General features: G+C 53.5%; 8 protein-coding genes across 8 annotated transcripts; 3 read left to right on the top strand and 5 right to left on the bottom strand.

Moving 5' to 3' along the window:
- The first annotated feature begins 157 nt into the window (after window positions 1-157).
- BU26DRAFT_24142 (uncharacterized protein) lies at window positions 158-1171 on the top strand. The gene is made up of 2 exons (XM_033821021.1): window positions 158-736; window positions 793-1171. The coding sequence occupies exons 1-2, from the start codon at window positions 466-468 to the stop codon at window positions 1134-1136; spliced, it is 615 nt and encodes a 204-aa protein (XP_033691551.1). The 5' UTR covers window positions 158-465; the 3' UTR covers window positions 1137-1171.
- Window positions 1172-1812: 641 nt separating this feature from the next.
- Window positions 1813-2704, bottom strand: BU26DRAFT_472861 (aquaporin-like protein; the record flags this gene model as incomplete). The annotated part of the gene is made up of 2 exons (XM_033825448.1): window positions 1813-2275; window positions 2378-2704. 2 exons carry the CDS (start codon window positions 2702-2704, stop codon window positions 1820-1822), a joined length of 783 nt encoding a protein of 260 aa, XP_033691550.1. The 3' UTR covers window positions 1813-1819.
- Window positions 2705-5421: 2717 nt separating this feature from the next.
- BU26DRAFT_415517 (uncharacterized protein) lies at window positions 5422-6009 on the top strand (the record flags this gene model as incomplete). Its single annotated transcript, XM_033823117.1, has 2 exons — window positions 5422-5765; window positions 5844-6009. The coding sequence occupies 2 exons, from the start codon at window positions 5422-5424 to the stop codon at window positions 6007-6009; spliced, it is 510 nt and encodes a 169-aa protein (XP_033691549.1).
- A 510-nt stretch (window positions 6010-6519) lies between these two features.
- Window positions 6520-7818, bottom strand: BU26DRAFT_513356 (HSP20-like chaperone). Its single transcript, XM_033827604.1, has one exon. It carries the CDS (start codon window positions 7511-7513, stop codon window positions 6665-6667), a length of 849 nt encoding a protein of 282 aa, XP_033691548.1. The 5' UTR covers window positions 7514-7818; the 3' UTR covers window positions 6520-6664.
- A 159-nt stretch (window positions 7819-7977) lies between these two features.
- Window positions 7978-9045, bottom strand: BU26DRAFT_599214 (uncharacterized protein; the record flags this gene model as incomplete). Its single annotated transcript, XM_033835082.1, has 1 exon — window positions 7978-9045. The coding sequence occupies one exon, from the start codon at window positions 9043-9045 to the stop codon at window positions 8362-8364; it is 684 nt and encodes a 227-aa protein (XP_033691547.1). The 3' UTR covers window positions 7978-8361.
- Window positions 9046-9568: 523 nt separating this feature from the next.
- On the bottom strand, window positions 9569-11221 carry BU26DRAFT_513354 (uncharacterized protein). The gene is made up of 2 exons (XM_033827603.1): window positions 10287-11221; window positions 9569-10235 (listed from the first exon to the last, which is right to left on the bottom strand). The coding sequence occupies exons 1-2, from the start codon at window positions 11185-11187 to the stop codon at window positions 9802-9804; spliced, it is 1335 nt and encodes a 444-aa protein (XP_033691546.1). The 5' UTR covers window positions 11188-11221; the 3' UTR covers window positions 9569-9801.
- A 1812-nt stretch (window positions 11222-13033) lies between these two features.
- Window positions 13034-15644, top strand: BU26DRAFT_557988 (uncharacterized protein; the record flags this gene model as incomplete). The annotated part of the gene is made up of 4 exons (XM_033832519.1): window positions 13034-13055; window positions 13142-13693; window positions 13743-13992; window positions 14051-15644. 4 exons carry the CDS (start codon window positions 13034-13036, stop codon window positions 15642-15644), a joined length of 2418 nt encoding a protein of 805 aa, XP_033691545.1.
- A 44-nt stretch (window positions 15645-15688) lies between these two features.
- Window positions 15689-17951, bottom strand: BU26DRAFT_536651 (beta-lactamase/transpeptidase-like protein). Its single transcript, XM_033831362.1, has 3 exons — window positions 17877-17951; window positions 15990-17826; window positions 15689-15916 (listed from the first exon to the last, which is right to left on the bottom strand). Exons 1-2 carry the CDS (start codon window positions 17900-17902, stop codon window positions 16029-16031), a joined length of 1824 nt encoding a protein of 607 aa, XP_033691544.1. The 5' UTR covers window positions 17903-17951; the 3' UTR covers window positions 15689-15916; window positions 15990-16028.
- Window positions 17952-17978: the final 27 nt, after the last annotated feature.

Below are 17978 nucleotides of genomic sequence, written 5' to 3'. Positions count from 1 at the left end.
CGTGTTCACAGGGGCTACTGCGCCCTACAGGCAACGAAAGCGATTTACGAGTAGGCCTGTGCGGACTAAGCTCCTCGCTTGAGGAGTCAGGGCGAGCGACACCTGTAGCGCCTGCGTGGTCGAGAATGCTTTTCAGCCCGGCATGGGGGCCACCGGGATTGGATGCATGCTGTGATACAGTTGGGATCATGGCTTGAGGGTGTGGAGGCTGGAGGCTTGGTTCTCGTATGGCTTGATTGATGCAGGATGGTAGGTCAGTCCAGGCCAGGCACGCATTCCGGTCAGGCAACAGAGGGGGTATATAGCCTCATGGCTTTCTCTGCTTTCAGCTCTTTCCTCTTCCTCACGCACGTCTTGGTCTAATCCTTCGCTGCCCGGACATTCAGTCGTTCCGTCAACACCAAAAGTCTCTCGTTCATCCAACGTACAATCAAGCCTAATCTAATATCCACCACCACAATCACCATGTACAAGCAACTCCTCACCCTCGCGGTCCTCTCGACCTCCGTCCTCGGCTCCCAGTTCTCCAAGAACGTCCAATTCGACTTCGGCGCAATGCTGAAGCGTGGCGATGCCATCGCAAAGCGCCAGGGCTACTATCCCACCACCGAGCCTTGCGGCGAGGGTGACACCTGCGCTGAAGCTTGCGGTCCCACGCAGATCCAATGCCCGTCCACCTACGGCATGTACTGCTTCGAGCCTTCTCTGAGCCACTGCTGCAACGACGGATCAGGATGTAAGACCCCCCCTGCCTCGACTTGAAGTGTCGGTAGATGCTAATGCTACTCTCAGATGCCTGCGACACTGGCTATTACTGTACGACAGACGGCATGGAGAACACCTACTGCTGCCCCGATGGCATGGACACTGTCGACTGCGCTGCTGCCTACTCCCTCACCGTCTCCCTCATCCGCGAGAGCGCAACCGCCTACGAACCATCAGCCACTGAGGTGCCAGCCTCCACGACTCCAATCCACATCACCTACCCAACTGCCACCGCGACCGTCATCCCGACCGGCAACGCTACCTACACGACGAGCGCGCCGCCAGAGTTCACTGGTGCTGCTGCTGCGAAGGTGGCTGGCGCCGGTATGGCCGTGCTTGCCGGTGCTGCTGGTCTTGCGGGTCTGTTGTAGACGCTCTCCTGTTTTATGACAATGGGTTACGAGAAGGGGAATGAGGCGGGAACGATTGGGACGTAATTTCTATTCCACTCCTACGTTTTCCGCTCCGCGGACGTAGCGTGTTCTTTTTTTTCTGAGTTTACTTTTGGTCTGGTTATCTGCTGCATAGCCTGCCTTAATTTGCTCTACTGCTAGGATACCAATATGCATTGCATCCTCCCACTGTTTGCGATTCCAGAATCAAAAGTGATGTGAAAAGGAGCACATATGACTCCGGCTGATCGTGAAATTGCAAGTCCCCCATACGATACGTAAGGCTGTTCCTGAGCTGCTGATCGGTGCAAGATCTGCCCGACATTACGGACGGGAAGTTTGCCCTGCCCCAGCCACACCGGAAATGGCAACGGTGACACGCCTTTCGTATTCGGCAAGCCACATGCGGCCGTTATATTGCCAAGGCGATCTCGACTGCGCTGTCTTTGTTTGTGGAATAATTTTTGCTTTGCTAGCGGAACTTCCCACGGTTCGGAATTAGATGTGCGGAGAGGTATGCTTCGGAGGCCGTTAGGAAACGAGAAGGGGAATGACTATCCGGTCCTCGAGCGACCGCTCTTCGAGTGACCGCTCTTCATTGACATATAAAGAAAAAATGTGCGATTTCTTCAAATGCGGTACGGTCTCTCCTTTGACTCGCTTCACACACGCTCCCCTTGTACGCTCTTCACCAGAGTAAAAATCCCCGCACCCAGTCCTGCCCCGATCATCGGCCCGACCCAATAGATCCAATGATTCGTCTGGAACCCCGCAACCACAGCTGGCCCAACACTCCTAGCGGGATTCAAGCTGCCGCCTGTGGAATAAACACCCGCTAGCTCTGCCACGAACAATGCTGTGCCGATATACATTGGCTTTGAGGCGCCAGGCGGGAGCATGAGAATAGTGATGATTAACTGGGTGGTCAGGAAGGTTTCCAGAAGGAGTGCTTGGACGAGAGATACGGAGGTTCCCGGGGAGGTGGTGACTTTCAAGGTCCCGGGAAGCATGAGAGCTACAGTGAAGGAGGCGCATATGGAGGCTAGGATTTGGGCGAGGATGGAGTGGAGGGCGCGAGGCCAGCGGATGGAGCGGACTAGCCAGAGGGCTGTTGTTACCTGGACGTTAGTTAGTATGCGTACTCACGGGGAGATATAGTAGTGGGTGGATTTCGGTGAGATAATGCGAAAGCGGCGCCGTCGAAGTGGGGATATACATACTGCCGGGTTGAACATCCCACCACTAACGTCGGCAAAGATCGCCGCAGTGATGGCCAGAGCCGCTCCAAACGCAAAAGCAACGTATATCAGCTTCAGGACTTCGGGCGGCTCCGCCTGCTCGGAGAATATGAACGGGTTGATCGTAGCAGACTGCAGAGCGATCTGCGTTCCCGCGAAAGCAAGGAACAGGAACATGAAGGTCCCAATGAACTCGCCTAGAAATACCGCGAGCTCCTTCCTTAGCCTGTTGGGCTTTCGTTGGGCCCTGGCGTTGGTAGGTTTTGGTGGGGTTGGGGGCAGTGGCGGCGGCGGCGGCGGCCGTGGCATGGTCCAGAGCATTGCTTGCCGCTTCTGCATCATGACGAGCGCTGAAAGAAGGGGTCGAACGAAGGAAACGAAGGTCGGTGACTCCGGATCTGCGAGATGGAGCAAGAAAGTCTTTATTCGATGCGGGTGCAATACAAGAGGGGAACGCTGAGCGCGGACAACCTTTTACCTACCATCGACTATACGGCCAGTAGCCCTCCTTCAGGAGACCGAGGCGTAGGCTTGCGTAGATCATGTTCCTGCTCTTGGGTTGGGATCTTTCCCAAACTGTGCTTACCTCGTATAGACGTAGTATACAAAAATACCCCGGAGTGGCGAAGGATACCGACCCGAATGACGAACTGAAAGAGCGAGGTAGAGGTCGATATGGTCGGGGTGTAGCCTGCACAGAGCCTAGTTTGATGGGAGGACCCCAACAAGTCGCTCAGGAACGATTGCGGACAAATCTGTATCCGTTCCATCATCCCAAAGCTCGCCTCATTCTGATTTTTGGATAGGGCCGGTCACTACGCGTCCAGGTCGGGGTAGTCGGCCACAGTTGAGGAACACTAGCCTTGGCTTATATGTTCCCAGGACTACCAGGGAAGTAGGTGATATATATGTGAATGCGCTTTATGCGATCGAAGAACGGCGCTTCTGCAATCCGGCCACTGACAAGTGTTCCACTGGACTAGTGCGAAACGGAGCGCGTATTACGTGCTTCGTTAGCCAAAGTTCACAACCATACTACCGGTCTAAATATGGCTTATGATGATGCAATCGCTGTCGAACCATCATCAAGGTGGTTGTAAGGAACTCACTCTGGCCTCGGTATAGTGCATTCAGCGGGGTCGGGCCGCGTGTGATTGCGGGGGTGGATGCTGTCCCGCCACTCAGGGCATGATCTACCTCTAAACGGCTCCCCTGATCTGACACGACGTTGGTAGTAGTCCTGGCACAAATATAGGAATTTCCGCTTTTGTGGCGAACATGAACGACATCGCCAGTGCAAAGTGCATGTCGAACTTGAAGAATACCGCCTTGGATGGGGCAGGAAAATGAGGTTGCTAAGAGAGCTTACGAACGAGGCAAAGAGTCGGCTGAATTCGTGAGCTGCTTCTGTTTGTGAAATTACGCGACCGCAAAAGCCTTGGACTAGTTTGGAACAGACGGACCAAGAAGAATAGACGTTGTTACAGAATGGTTTTAGCAGTCCGGGAGGATCCTCGGTCCGTCCATATAGAAGAACGCATCCGGCCGGCGACGAGTGGTACGCGATGGCGAGGACGCAATCGGTAGTTAATATTCGGTTGGAACCTCGGAAGTATAAACGGGATGGCCATGTCATGTTAAGATGGGACGATGATGGAAGACGAAGATAAGCGGAGGTGTGGGGAAAGCGCTAATAATATTGGTCAATGCACCCGCCCACTTTTCTTTCCAACGTTGGTCAACCTAGGTAAACGGTCACTAAGTCACAGCTCCCGCGGTCCCGATGGCTTCCAGACTCCTACCTCCGCATTTAAAGCTGTATATCAAATAGGGATCTAGCATTCCTACTCATGAGCACGCCCACGACATGAATACCCCTCAACCTTCTCTCACAGCATTATTTCCTCTGGTGATCGCTAATACACCCTCAACACCAGAGATCGGTATGCTGCATCCCCTACCTTACGCTCAGGCTCTCTAAGGTTGGCCTCTCTTTCGATATCGCGGCTGGCTACCACTTTACCATGCACCAGCGAGGTTGATCAACGAAGATATACCTTGACAAGCCTCGTACAGCTTTCGCACTTCTGAGGGAAGACCGGAGACGGAACTGCTACAGCAGTCCTAACTGTGACTTTAGACGTAGTGAATAAAAATCACCTATACCCTTCAGCACTAATGGAGGGGCAACGCATTCTGAAGCTGTGCCCGGCGGCTTCAAGCTCTCGAAAGCCCAATGGGGCGGACATTGGCCGGAGGAGAGTCTTTGGCCGAGGAGACTGCATTGAAGTAACAATTGCGTCGCATCTCTTAACGAACTAACGCTGTCCAATTAAGATTGTCTGCTGACCTACCACTAACAAAGCTAGGAGACATTCCAGTGGACGTTGCACTTGGCTCACAGCTTCTAGGCCCTGGAATGTCGACGCGGTCCTGGATACGGGAACATGCATACCTACTGCGGGGTAAGCGAGGGGTAAGGTATGTAGAATAACAGCGGCTTTGTTCTCCCAGTTTCAGCTTCCAGCCCTACGCCCCCATCTCCGTACATTACCCATTATCTTCAAAGAAACATCAACATCCAACAGGAGCCGAGATGAAACACGCAATCCGCATACCCTTTGAAAGCCCCTACGAGCCATCGTCGATCCCAAGTACTATCCCCGAACCGTTCTTGATGTCCTCGTATCGTACTAGTGGCTTGCACAGCCCGAACGCCCTTGGAGAGCCGAGCACCTAACTTCCGTTTTGAAGCTTAACGAGGTGGCCTTCTCATGTGTAGTGGACAAAGGAAACGAATACGTGGACCTGTCCCCGCAGTCGTCCAACGCCACGGATGGAAAGCAATGACCAAGACGCGCAGTCTCAAAGACAAGCCCTTGCTCTTGCTCTTATAGAAAGCGTAGCATCCAGAAACTGCCTCAATCTCTCTCATCACCGCTCAAACAGGACCCAGAAACTCACTCCATCAGGACGCTTCTCAAAGCTTAATCCAACTGCCCACCACCAGCACCCCACCAATCACCATGCACAGCCTCAGCCCCCTTCTCTTCGCCGCCCTCACAGCAGCCAAAGTCTACACCATCGACGTCGGCGAATCCGGCCTGCACCTCTCTCCGCAAACCATCTCCCCGGCCATCGGCGACACCGTAATCTTCCACCTCTACCCGCGCCACAACGTTGTCCAGACCTCCTTCTCCAGCCCCTGTGTCCCCTCCACCGGCAATGGCTTCTTCTCCGGCCCATTCGACAACACGGACAACGGGGAGAAGAAGTTCGTCGTGAATGTGACAACTACGAGTCCGGTGTGGTACTACTGCGCGGTGCCGACGCATTGCCAGAAGGGGATGGTTGGGGGGTGGAATGTGCCGTGAGTGAAATCAAATTTACTTGAGTTCAAGGATGAGATGGGGAGATTGGAAGGGACTGCTAGCTGACAAGTAATCAGGGAAGAAGGCAACACGATCGAAGCCTTCGCTTCCGCCGCGGAGGGCGTGGACACCTCCGAAGCGCCATCTTCTATGCGCGGCGGTCAGCTGCTTGATGATGAGCAGATTATGTCGCTTACGGCTACTGGGTCTTCCTCGCCGTCTACTACTGCGTCCGGAAGGTAACATTTACCCCGTTTTCGCGTGTTCTGTTTAAGCTTACTGACGATTTGAAGTGGTGGTAGCACTACTTCCGGCACCGAAGCTAGTACCACGGGCACGGGCTCGGAGACTGCGGCTACGGCTAGCTCGACGGGCGCTGCTGCTGACGTCGTTGGTGCGGGGCAGGTTAACGGGGTTTTAGCGGTGGTTTTGGGGCTTGCGGCTTGGGTGTTGTAGAGGTAAAGAGTGAGAGCGCTAAGGGGAGGATATGCGGAGATTGTAAGAGAAGGGATGAGTTCTCAGGTGGTGCTGTGTATTAGGGGGGCCGTGGTGCTTACTGTGTATGGCGCGTGTTTTGGAATCTGAATAATCTCTATGAATGGGGAAATTGTAGTATATGCTGGATAGTTGTGATGTGAGAATGAATGGCGCTTATGCACGATACCTTCCTTCAAAGCACAGTTGAGCGAAGGTCTTCGGCATAGAAACGAGACTTTATGCATCACGAAGTCACGGTAAATTCACAGAGGGAGGTGTTATTGAGCCTGAAGTCATAATCGCATTACCGATATCTAAGTATCGTACAAGTCAAATACTGATACACTCCGATCCATGGATGTCGAACCCATTACTTCCTTCCTATGCCCTTATTGCTCTCCTCCGACTGTAAATGCATTGTCTACTGAATAGTAATCCTCCTGACTTCCGGAGCCTTGGCTTTGGGCACGGTGATGCTGAGCAGGCCGTCCCTCAGACTGGCCCTCACATTGGCGGCATTGACCCTCTCAGTGAAGCGGAAGGTTCGCTCAAAGGATCCATGGAATTGCTCGGACAACTGCTCCTGTTGCTGTGTTGGAGCTTCGGGCTGAGACTGCTGCTGGGGGGCGGTTTCACTGTTGGTGGTAGGCTTGTCCACGGCTTTCTCCTTGCCCTTGGATTCCTTGGGCTGGGGTGGGGTGGATACGCCGGAGAGTGTGGACGAGGTTTCGGCGCCGAGGTCCTCGTAGTCATCTTCTACGGTCGCTTGGTACGACTTGTGGGATTCGGTGTCGGAGTGCGTCGGAGTGGCGGCGCCGGAGCCTGTGGCTTCCGGCTCTGGCTCGTTGAGCGTCGCGCCATCCATGTTGCCATCCTGAGGTGCGGCCTCGGTCGGTTGTGGCTGATGCTCGACCTTCTTCTCGGTGTTGCCGGCGACCCTCAAGGTGTTCTCATCAGTGACCTCGATCTCGATATTCTCCTGCTCGAAGCCGGGGACTTCAGCATCAATCTGGTATCCTTCTTCGTTCTCGCGGACGTCGAATCGGGCGCGGAAGGCGCGCTTGCGCTGCTGCCGCTGGCGGTGGGCTTCGCGGCGTGCTTCGCGGTCCAGTTCGCTCAGCAGCTCATCGACCTGGCTGAGGAAGGGGACGAAAGATGGGAAGGATGGGCGCGAGATGCGGCGGTAGGAGGGTTGGGCTGGTGCGCATCCCCAAGGGCTGCATTGCGCCGTGTAGGCGGGTGCGAAGCGGGGAGTGAGGAAGAAGGCCATTGTTGGTGGACTGTTTGGTGGTGTGGGTGCGAGATGAATAGATGGAATTGTTGTAGACTTGTTAAGGCGGATGAGGCTCAAGAGTAGTCGGCGATCGCAGTGGAGATGTGAACTGTAGATCTGAGAGAGTGATGATGGGAGATCTATGAGATCTCTTTGTGGCTTTTATAGACATGTTGAGGCTGGAGGCAGCGAGGCTTGCGTGCGCGGGGCTGAGAAATTGACAGATTCGTAAGGAGGATAGAGCGTGCTGGAAGCGGAGAGAGGGTTCGTCGAAGATTGGTGATAGTTCGCGAAGTGTGAGGAAGAGACCCGATGCTTCGCGCGATTGCGAGAATGTTCCGCGGGTTGTGGCTGATGCATTAGCTAAGTGTGGCGCTCGGAGCCCCGATCTTCCGTGCTTTGTCATCCCGCCGATCACATTTCACGCGTCGCTCTCGACATCTCGAGCAACCTCGCCAGCCCGAAGTCCTCGCCCATTCCGCCTCAAGCGCTCCTAGTACGAATGACGAGCTGGCGGCCGTGAGGTTGCGAAGGGGACGATGGCCAATCATTCGATCTCCGCCAATCGGGAAGGAAGCTAAAATCGATGAACATACGCATCTATCCTCGACCGGCCGCTATCTGGAGCTACAATGACCGAGGGCCGCAGTTAATAGGAGTGTTTGTTGAGGTTGAGTGCGCATCGGCAGGCTCTGTGCGATAGGCTTCTCAATTCGTTGCAATACGTACAGGATCCATTCTCGTCGATAACCCCTGATCCATAACCGACCTCTTCTCTCTGCCATCTACTCACCGTCCTAAACAGCTCCATGACCGAACGCCGTAACACCATCTCCTTCTTTGCTTTAATTCCTTTCGAGGTTGCTGAAATCGCTCGCCTTCTCTGCCAGCTTATCTGTAATGGGGCGCACGATGTATGAAAACTTGCACGGTGGGTGGTCCGTGTGATAGTTCGGCGAACCGATGTACCGCAGTTCTCGGCAAATCTCCTCTATGCTCACAGCCGGAATTAAGTCGGATGTGTGCGCCAGAGCCAGAATGCCAAACCTATCCATTTCCTGCGTCAGCCAACCGAGCTCGGATCCACATCTCTGAGCCTGGTTGGGACGTAGAGGGCATTGGTGATTCGTCTGGAATTGCAGCAAGAGTTCATGGAGTTCGTTGATCGTCTCGGTTAAGGCGTCGTTCATCTCCTTGATGCGAGGCGCAATTGGCAGCTTCTCGGGTTCATCTATCCATCCCTTGCAGCTCCGCAACATGGTTTGGCTGGTCTTCCAGACATTGAAGGGATCGCGGAAGCCGTAGGCCACGCACATCCATAGCATCAAGTCCGGACAGTACTCCTTTAGAACTGGTTTGCCGCTTCTGTCAAGGGATACCATCCATTGATCGCCCCATGTCTTCACCGGCTCTGCCGCGGCAAAGTGGTAGTAGTCAACCACCACTGCAATCTTGGCCAGCAAGTCCAAATCCACCTCCTCATACGAAAGCTTGGTGTTGACGTCGCCGCCCGCATGAATTATATCCATGACGATACGGAAGGCCTTTTCGTCGAAACCCTCCGCTCGCAGCTCGTAGATACCATCTTCGTTGGGTACCGACTCGGAATACTAACTACCCTCTTTGAACATTATTTCGAAGTACGTTCCGGTCTGGAGCTGCTTCCTGGACACTAGGAAGCTGCTTCTCTTCTTCTTGTCGGCTTCTGTTGGTTGAGGGGAACCGCTTCTGGAAGAGCCATTCTGCCTGGGGTGTTCTACGAAAGCGGTGTCTTCGGGCAGGAGCCAGATAACGGTATCCCCTTGCGGGTCGACCACGTGGTCTTATTTTGCCATACTGCGCACTGGACTTGAGGGCGAGATGCGAAGAAAGAGGATGAGGACGACGCGACCTATATACTGCTGAGTTTGCTGGCATATGGTCTCAGTGGACTCGTGGATGCAGGCAATCAATTGCGGCTTGCCTTTAGCCATGGTCAGTCCGTGCTTGCTAGACATAGGCGCGACCCTTTTTACAGCCTATGTTGCGGCGTAGAGAAGGGAGGATACTAGATGCTGTCTCATTCTATGTTCGCTAACCATCGTAGATTGTTCAACGGCATGCTTGGAGTATTTCCCGCTCAGCCGAAACACCGGGGTGCAGCTAGATCGTGTCATACCCATGCGCGGGTATGTCCAGCTTTCCGATCCACATTCCTGTGATAGCCGGCACGCCGTAACTCCTCGCTTCAAGTCTTCCGTCATATGCCCTCAGACCAAATACCTTGTGGACGCGCAGTGCCGCAGCTAATCCCCCTTTGGTTGACCTTCCCTCAGCTCACTTAACGTGAGCCCCTTTACATTGCTCATGATGCCCTGGATCAGGGTTTTGAGCTTAGTGTTGAGATTACACTCATGGGGTTCATGAACACAGTCAGTATAGTCGTAGTAGCCATAGCTCCCGTTGTTGCTGTGGTACCATTGCGGATTGCGTGCGCTGCTTGCCATCTCCGCTACCACCTGGAGACTCATGCCGGCGAAAGGACTTCCAGGCCGCGGCGGTAGAAACTCCCAACGGGCTAGCTCTTTCGTCAAGGCGCCAAAAAGAAACGAGCCGCATTGGAAGGAGTAAGAGGTGTCTTGTGGGCATTTGTACGTGGCGCTGCGAAAGACTTCCACCAAGTCGTGCAATTTCGAAATGATGCTGTCTATCTCTTCGCACCGTTTCTGGGAGATCCTACCTGAATTTTGTCAGCAACTTGCCATGGCTCTCGCAAGAAGGAAGAACTCACGGGCAATGCCCGGATGAAGAGGCAGATCCAAGGTCTGCATCGACTCCGTGCTCTCTTTGAGCGCCACAAGCGTAGTTTGCGTAAATACGTCCGCTAAGTTGAATACCTGCGAGATCCACATCCAGAGCATTAAATCGCGGCAGTACGTGGACGGAACCGGAGCCTTGCCTCTCAGGTCGTCGAGCCACATATTGGTAAAGAGCTCAATCGCTTCTTCGGGCTCATAGTAATCCACCAGGACCGCGATCTTGGCGAGCATCTCGAGGCTGACAGTCTGAGGCACCCGACGAGTTCTCAGGTGGAAGATGCTCAGGAGAATCAGAAAGGCTTCTTCGTCCCAGTCCTCCGTCCACATGTGGAACATTCCATCCGCGGGATCGCGATTTGCCTCGCACCAGTCTCCGGCCATGTTGCGTCTGAACCATGGCGATGCCAGAGTCAGGTGGCGAGAGGACACCAGGTAATGTATCTCCTCTTCCTCCGTTGGTTCTTCGAATTGGGAACCGCTCTCGCTTTTCTCTCCGCCGTCATTGATATACATCTCGTTAGGACCACTCTCCGGTGGGTGGGCATTCTGAGAGCTGGGTTCGCCACCGAACGAGCTGTGATGGGATGCGGCCGCTGGTTCTTCGGTAACAGGAGGTTTTCCATCATCATTCCAGCTGAATCTTCTTCTTGCCTTCCTCTTACTTGCCTTTAAATTAATCTTTCTTGAGGACGCTGGAGAAGCCGACTTGCCATCAGCGCTGACGCCAGGCTGCGCACCTATCTGATCGGGAACCGGCCCCGGCGGCTCCGGAGCTTTGATGCTCTCGTCCCATACTGCGAAGTATTTAGATGGATTCTTCAAGATGATTATGGTATCTGGATTTGGATCAATCTCGTGGACGACCAGAGGCATGATGAATGGTGCGTAAGGCGACAGTACGGAGCGGGGAAGTAAGGAATTATGAAACTCGGCGGGCTGACTGCTTTGACGGGGCCTTATTCGCTGGCTTGCGTTGCTTATGCATGCATTGCAGGGTTGCGGCACGGCGCCCTATTACGCGGGGCATCGGCCAAAGAGCCGTGATCCCAATTCTGGATCAACCATTAAGGCCTTGCCGTCGTCCTTTTCTGGGCCCAGTGTACAGCGCTCGCTACCGTTACATAAGAGAAGCACAGCCCTTGAATTTCCATCTTCTGCTCAGGAACCTCAGGATAGCAGGAAATAACTATCCAGACTAAGTCCTATCACCAGGTCAACCACCGTAACAAAGTTCTTCGACTTGTTAAAGCCGCACCTATGCTTCCTGCTTTAAACTCCATAACCTTGGATCCAACTTTATTAATGCTCATACCAATGGATGAGCTAGCCCTTGTAAGTTCCTAAAAGCCAGCCAACCTCGTCTGCTTGCTAAGAACCCCGAAAAGGATGGATGCGCATTGGAACAATGGCTCTATCGACTTAACCTCGGAATCACTTCCACGGCTAGGACAATCTTCAGCGGTACATGACGCTGCACTGGTCGTTCTGCCACCAAGGCCTTGTTGATGGGTTTAGATCTCGAGATTGACAACATGGAGCAGAGAACGTTGTGATTGTCGAATACTTATGCGAAAGCATGCGTCTGTTCGAAAAGATTACCTAGGCACCCTATCACATGAGGTCGGGCTCTATTCACCATCACGTGATATTATGCGATCTCAGGCGCCGAACATCGAAACGCATCTGAGCACCAAGGAACTCGGACTAGGAGACGTAGCGCATGCTCATGGGAGCGCTCCCCTGTCTTGGAAGGACGGTCCGTTTATATGGCGTGGGGACGGAGACACAACCAGGAGCGGGTTAGGTGGGTCGTACTGTAAGCGCCGCCACGCCTCAACCGGCAAGCTCCTCGCCGCTAATCGGCCACAGAACCCCAGCACAAAATCCCCCCAAAATTACTTTACTGATAAAGCGCAGGTCTTTTCGCCGCCTCTCGCGATCAGGCGACATCTCTCCCTACTCGTTCGTGTCGACTATTCTTAAGCTTACGCGCCACAGGTTCTTTGGGCGGAAGCACTTCCTGGATCCCGCCATATTGGCCACTTATAGGGACCGGAGTATTGTTGGACCCCAAATCTGCATCCAAGATGGCTCGCGGTGGGACAACCAGCGCACAGCCCCACAACATAATATACAGGCCGCGGCTTAATCTACAACCCTGCGTGTCCAGTCCATTCGCCCTCTGACTAACCATAATTACCGGTCTTCCTATCCGCAGTGGCACGAATCAAAGGCCGCAAAAAAGGTTTCTGTCTCATCGCGCTGTCTTCATGGGCACCTGGAAACGTCCCATGGTCAGCCATCTCAGCTACCGTTGCATAAAGCAGGCCGAGCTTTAGAGCGAGGCTAACTCGTTCTGCAGTGTGCCTGGCTAAGAACTCCTGGGCACTTTTTCTCTCGAGACCAGAGGATTTTGTACATAAGGATGGCGGTGCGTACGATCGCTAGCGTACCTAGGTAGTGCTCCTTCGTTCTGAGTCGACGAGCTCGCTTGGTCGCGACGATGTTGGTTTTGCGTGTGGCTGTTGGGCTTGCGCTTGCATGCTTGAGCGGTGCGCAGGGTCTGTCGAGTAGGTTCTCGCGATTCTTCGGGGTTGACAGGGGTGATGAGAGATGGCATGGGTTAACGAGTGTAGATTTCACGAATTCGACGGTTTCGAGTAGTGCGTCCTCCACTACGGCGTTCAGTAGTGGTACCCCATCATTTTCGAGCTCTCTAATGCTTAATGGTACCTCTACCGGTAGGTTTTCGAGTACCGTCCAAGTCTCACGGCGGTGTCTAGAGACTCCAGATGCGGCGGGACTTCCGCTGACTTGTAAGAAGTAGTAAAAAATGACACCGCATCATTCTGCAATGCGCAGAAAATTTCCTGGTCACTTGTGTCCGTGGACTACTCATCAAGTCATCCTTTCATCAGCACGTATACGGAGACGTCCAACTACACGAAGACGCTCTGGGCTTCGACAAACTACAACTGCACACGAATGTGCGGGACGATCTGCTATGCTGGTCCGACCACGGTTACAAGCTCTACGACGTCCATTTACTCCTTGTATACGGGAACGTACACAGCAGGGCTCAAGTATCCTACTCCTTCGCCGAATTGCAGCATCGGCTTCAGCGACTGTTTGAGTCTGAGGACTAGCTATACGTCCGCATTTAGTTCGTACTGGTATTCTATACCCGCCTCGCTGCGAGAACTTACTACTATGCCCGTTAACCCGTCGTGCTCGGCATGTGTATCTACTGGATGCACGTTTGCGCATGCGGGGATGAGCTTGTACTATTGGCCCTCCACGGCAAATGTTAGTCGCGATTACTGCGCGTGGGATCCAATCGGCGGTCCAGTGACGACGGATCTTTTTAACTTAAATACGAGTGAGTATTTATCATGTTCCTCATGACTTTTGTTTGACAAGCTCCATAGCATATACGCCGGTCACGACAGGGCCATATGCAGTCGTAGATGGCATCACCCTGTTCTCGGGGAATGTCTATCTATCTCTAATGGAACCCTTCGTGACAGACAACTGCGGACACCAGATCACGAGACGAAACCCCGGCCCCAACATTCTGACGATCGCTTCCTCGGATCTATATAGTATCCGGAAATACCCGCACAATGTCATTCCATGGTCCGTCAACTACGATGACTTCAACGATCCTGTGCCTTGGAGGTAAGTGTGTCGGCCCCTTCTTTCGAGAGAGTTCGGCATGAAACTGACCGAATACTAGTGCGTACGTTGGCGACCGGTATTGCGCGAATAATCGACCACTGTGCTCCGTCGTCTTCCCCCATGATTACCATCCTGTCATGCGCATGCCACCTCAGATTACCGATCTTGATCCCAACTGGAAAACGTGCGTTTGGACTAGCTATGGCATCTTTGACCCGCCGATCGCGCTGCATAGCGTTGGGAATATATTCCAAAGCTCGAGTGCTGCGCCTCCTAAGCCTACGCCGACAGACCCAGAGCCGGTTGTTTCGCCTACACCTGCGAAGCCGGGGCAATCGGGAGGCGATGGAATCCCAGTAGTCACGCCGCCGCCAACTTCGCCTACGGACCCAAATGGCCCTCAAGATCCGCAAGACCCTCCTAATAACAACAACCCTCAGGATCCTCCTGTGAACAACAACCCCAATCCTACTCCTGGACAGAATCCTACACCAAACAATCCTGGCCCTACTAATCCAGCGAACAATCCAGGAAACCCATCGCCACCCGTCATCACAGTCGGACCTACCGTTATTCCCGTAGACCCAACAGGCGGAGTTATCATCAACCCAGGAACCACACTGACCCGCGGTGGCGCTCCTATAGTTATTTCTTCTACCACGTTCAGCATCGGCGATGCGGGCCTTACTATCATATCGCCCAGCACAAGCACCAAGATCCCCTTCGGCAATGGCCCCGTCACCGTACCCCTCGGACCCGGCAATGCCCCCGTAACACTGGATCCTGCTGGCAGTCTGGTACTTGGAGGAACAACGCTTCGCCCTGGTGCGCCAGCAGTCACCGTGGACGGGACGAGAATGAGTGTTGGCAGCTCAGGCGTCGTCCTCGTCGGTCCGTCTGGAGCTACATCAACTATCCCCATCCCAGCGGGTGACCCTTCTGCGCCACAGATCATCACCATCGGCTCGTCGACCTTCACTCTCGCTAACGGTAATGTGATGCTAGCCCCTGGAATAACGATTGGCTTTGGCGATCCCGCTGTTACCATGTCGGGCACGACGTTTAGTATTGGACCATCCGGTCTCGTCGTGGGCTTTCTCGGGAGCAGCTCGACGGTGCCGATTCCAATGGCGACGCAGGTTGTTACTGTTGGATCGCAGACCTACACCATGTACAACGGTGAACTAGTCCTCGCGCCTGGGACTACAATCGGTTTTGGAGATCCTCCGGTCACCGTATCCGGAACTACTTATTCAATTGGTCCGTCGGGCCTTGTCGTCATCGGCCCATCTGGTACTTCCACCATACCAGTCCTGCTGTCGATGCAAGTCATCACTGTTGGGGGTCACACGTATACAATGTATGATGGCGAATTAGTGCTTGGACCGGGAACGACGCTCGGGCCGGGCGATCCAGCTGTTACTGTCGATGGGACTACGTTCAGTGTAGGACCTACGGGAGTTGTAGTGTTGAGTAGTGGTGGTGGCACGACAATGCCTGTTACAGCCACCGGCACGGGCGATGGGAGCTTGAATGTGAGCCCAACGAGCCCGTATGGGGCCGCAGTCACCGGTACAGGTGCCAAGTCGAAGTGGGAGTGGTGGTGGGGTGGGATGGGTTTTGTGGTTGGGGTGCTGGAAGTAGTGTTGTGAGGATGATTAGCATTTGCATTGCATAGCACGGTGTTATGAATTGAGTATTTTTGTTCTCAACTCGTATTCATTCCCAACTCTAGCTAAACTAGGAGATCACGGACGGTTTACGGAGGAAAAGGATTGTTGAACGGGGGTAAGCAAGTAACATTTCTTACTCGCGCGAGACCATCCTCTCTGCTCCATTATGCAATGTGCAGCGCACTCTATCGAACAACGTAGATTGCGGCACACATATATGTATGTCTTACTCATAAGGCATGGTAATCGATCTGAAGGCCGTTAGAAATAGAGGTAACTAGGCTATGTTTGGGAGTTAAGTCGTGCTCGGTGAGCTTGACATACCTGCCTGTGCCTCCTAGGGATTTCAAACCCTCAGCCTGCTCAATCTGAAGATAGTCTTTCGAACCTTAGAGGCGGGAAACCGTTTTCCATCACCCATTCTAAGCCCGTTATCTCACACTGTTCTCCCCTAACGAAGGACAAAAGGAATTGCTGATATGAGCCATAGTCAACGAGGCACCGGAGCTCTTTTTCGTCTCTTGATTCCGGCAAAAAGCCGAAGGTGTCATAATGGTAGTGTTGCAGCCTATGACGCTGGCTCTCTCGGTCGTTCAGGCGCATTTCCAGTCGCCCATTCTCATTTCCTACTCTGGAAACGTTGATCTTAACTCGGATGTCGCTGTTCATGAAAACACCTTCCACCTCGCGCAGGTCGGGAGACTTCGTATTTGGGACGCGGTTGCTCTCGTACTCTGTCTTCATCTCGTCGAACCTGAGCAAATGCTCGCCTGAAATACTCGCTGCTATGCTGCGAAAGTCCAGCTCCGGTTCCATTTTGAAGAGAGCCTGTACGAGAGCTTGACCTACTAGGTCTGAACAGTCACCCAGGCTTTGGGCGTTAGTTAGGACTACGATAGCCGAGTCCGTTTCCGGGAACACATATATCGAGTTCAGGTATCCTGTAACTTGACCACCATGATATAACAACAATCGCGGTTGGGACTGTGCTCCAATGATGTGACATTTTTGTGGACCGTTGATAGAAAGCCAACCTAGGTGGCAAGACGGAATCTGATGTCGCGCCCATCCAAAGCCATACGTATTCTCATGCACAGTGTCATCGGTGATTGGGAATCTATGGCTTGTGATGTGCAGGACCTGACGGAGGGGGTTCTCTTGCTTCCTGACAGCCTCTCCAGGAGTTGACATTTTAAGATCCATCTGTGGCTCGCTTGAAGTAAGGTCGGTCGTCCGAGCTGGCCAGCCGTCCTGTGTTCGTTTCGAATCGGTATATCCGTTGTTTACGCCACGGAGATCTCCGTGGTCACCATCCTTGCCGTCATTTCCCAAAGCAGACCGCCCGGCCACACGACTGGTTGTGGTCTTCGATTCGTCGTGTTGATTCTCTGCTTTCAGCCGCTCAAGTATTGCTTTCGACCACGTGAGCATGTCTGGCACGGTTGACCATATTGCCATTGCTGCTCCCGTGATAGTCTTACTAGAGATATCTGGCACTGGTAGGCGGGCAGGCTGTCGAGAGCTGAGCACGGTGTGTGGTTCCGCAAAGTTTCGGTCGACGAGGTCCGCGCGGCTGGTCGTGGAACGCGACATGCTCAACTGGTCGAAAATTCGTTTCTGAACAAATCCACCCCAGCCGTCTGACGCATCGTTTCCACCTACAGCCTCTATGATGCGTCCTGCAAGGGCATATGGCCAGTTTGAATAGTGGAGTTTCGCTCTGAAATCCGGGAAGACAGGCATGTGCGATGTAACGTGTAGTAGATCCCCCGGATCTAGAATGCTTTCTCCGTCTGCGCCATACCATGATATGTCGATCTGAGGAAACCCGCTCGAATGAGACAGTGCATCTGCGAGGCATGCACGCTGCGCGATGACCGGATCGTTCTTTTGATGAAAGGGTATGTAAGTAGCCATCGGCTCTGCCCAGTCCAGTTTTCCCTCCTCCACCAGTATACCGCATGATGCAGATACAAAGGCTTTTGTTAGAGATCCAATCATGTAGCATGTGTCCTTGTCGACTTGCACTTTTCTTGTGACATCTGAAAGGCCCTGGAAGTGCTCGAAGATTGTTTGTCCCTGATGCAGGACACCTATTCCGACTGACGGGCAGCCGGTCAATTCCATTATATGCCCAATGGTGTCGATCTGGCCTTGGAGCCTGCGATGCAGTGAGTACATCATGAACATTATAGCTATGGCCCGTAATACCTTTCACGCGCTGCTCGGCCTTCCATCACGGCTCTAAGATCGACAAATGCTTCACGAGATGGTGGGGATCAAAATTGTACGAAGGGGGCGAGTGCTCGTGTG

This window comes from Trematosphaeria pertusa (assembly GCF_010094035.1).
Source record: "Trematosphaeria pertusa strain CBS 122368 unplaced genomic scaffold BU26scaffold_1, whole genome shotgun sequence".
In the NCBI taxonomy this organism is placed as follows: domain Eukaryota; kingdom Fungi; phylum Ascomycota; class Dothideomycetes; order Pleosporales; family Trematosphaeriaceae; genus Trematosphaeria; species Trematosphaeria pertusa.
The sequence above is the reverse complement of the archived record's forward strand: the minus strand, read 5'-3'. Positions and strand labels throughout refer to the sequence as shown.

Excerpts from the sequence above, each read along its gene's own strand:
- BU26DRAFT_24142 (XM_033821021.1), top strand. The coding sequence starts at position 466 with ATGTACAAGCAACTCCTCACCCTCGCGGTCCTCTCGACCTCCGTCCTC. Across the intron at positions 737-792 it reads CTGCAACGACGGATCAGGAT|ATGCCTGCGACACTGGCTAT; the intron begins GTAAGACCCCCC and ends TGCTACTCTCAG.
- BU26DRAFT_513356 (XM_033827604.1), bottom strand. The coding sequence starts at position 7,513 with ATGGCCTTCTTCCTCACTCCCCGCTTCGCACCCGCCTACACGGCGCAA.
- BU26DRAFT_513354 (XM_033827603.1), bottom strand. The coding sequence starts at position 11,187 with ATGCCTCTGGTCGTCCACGAGATTGATCCAAATCCAGATACCATAATC. Across the intron at positions 10,236-10,286 it reads TCTTCATCCGGGCATTGCCC|GTAGGATCTCCCAGAAACGG; the intron begins GTGAGTTCTTCC and ends GACAAAATTCAG.
- BU26DRAFT_536651 (XM_033831362.1), bottom strand. The coding sequence starts at position 17,902 with ATGGAAGGCCGAGCAGCGCGTGAAAG. Across the intron at positions 17,827-17,876 it reads GGCCGAGCAGCGCGTGAAAG|GCTCCAAGGCCAGATCGACA; the intron begins GTATTACGGGCC and ends ACTGCATCGCAG.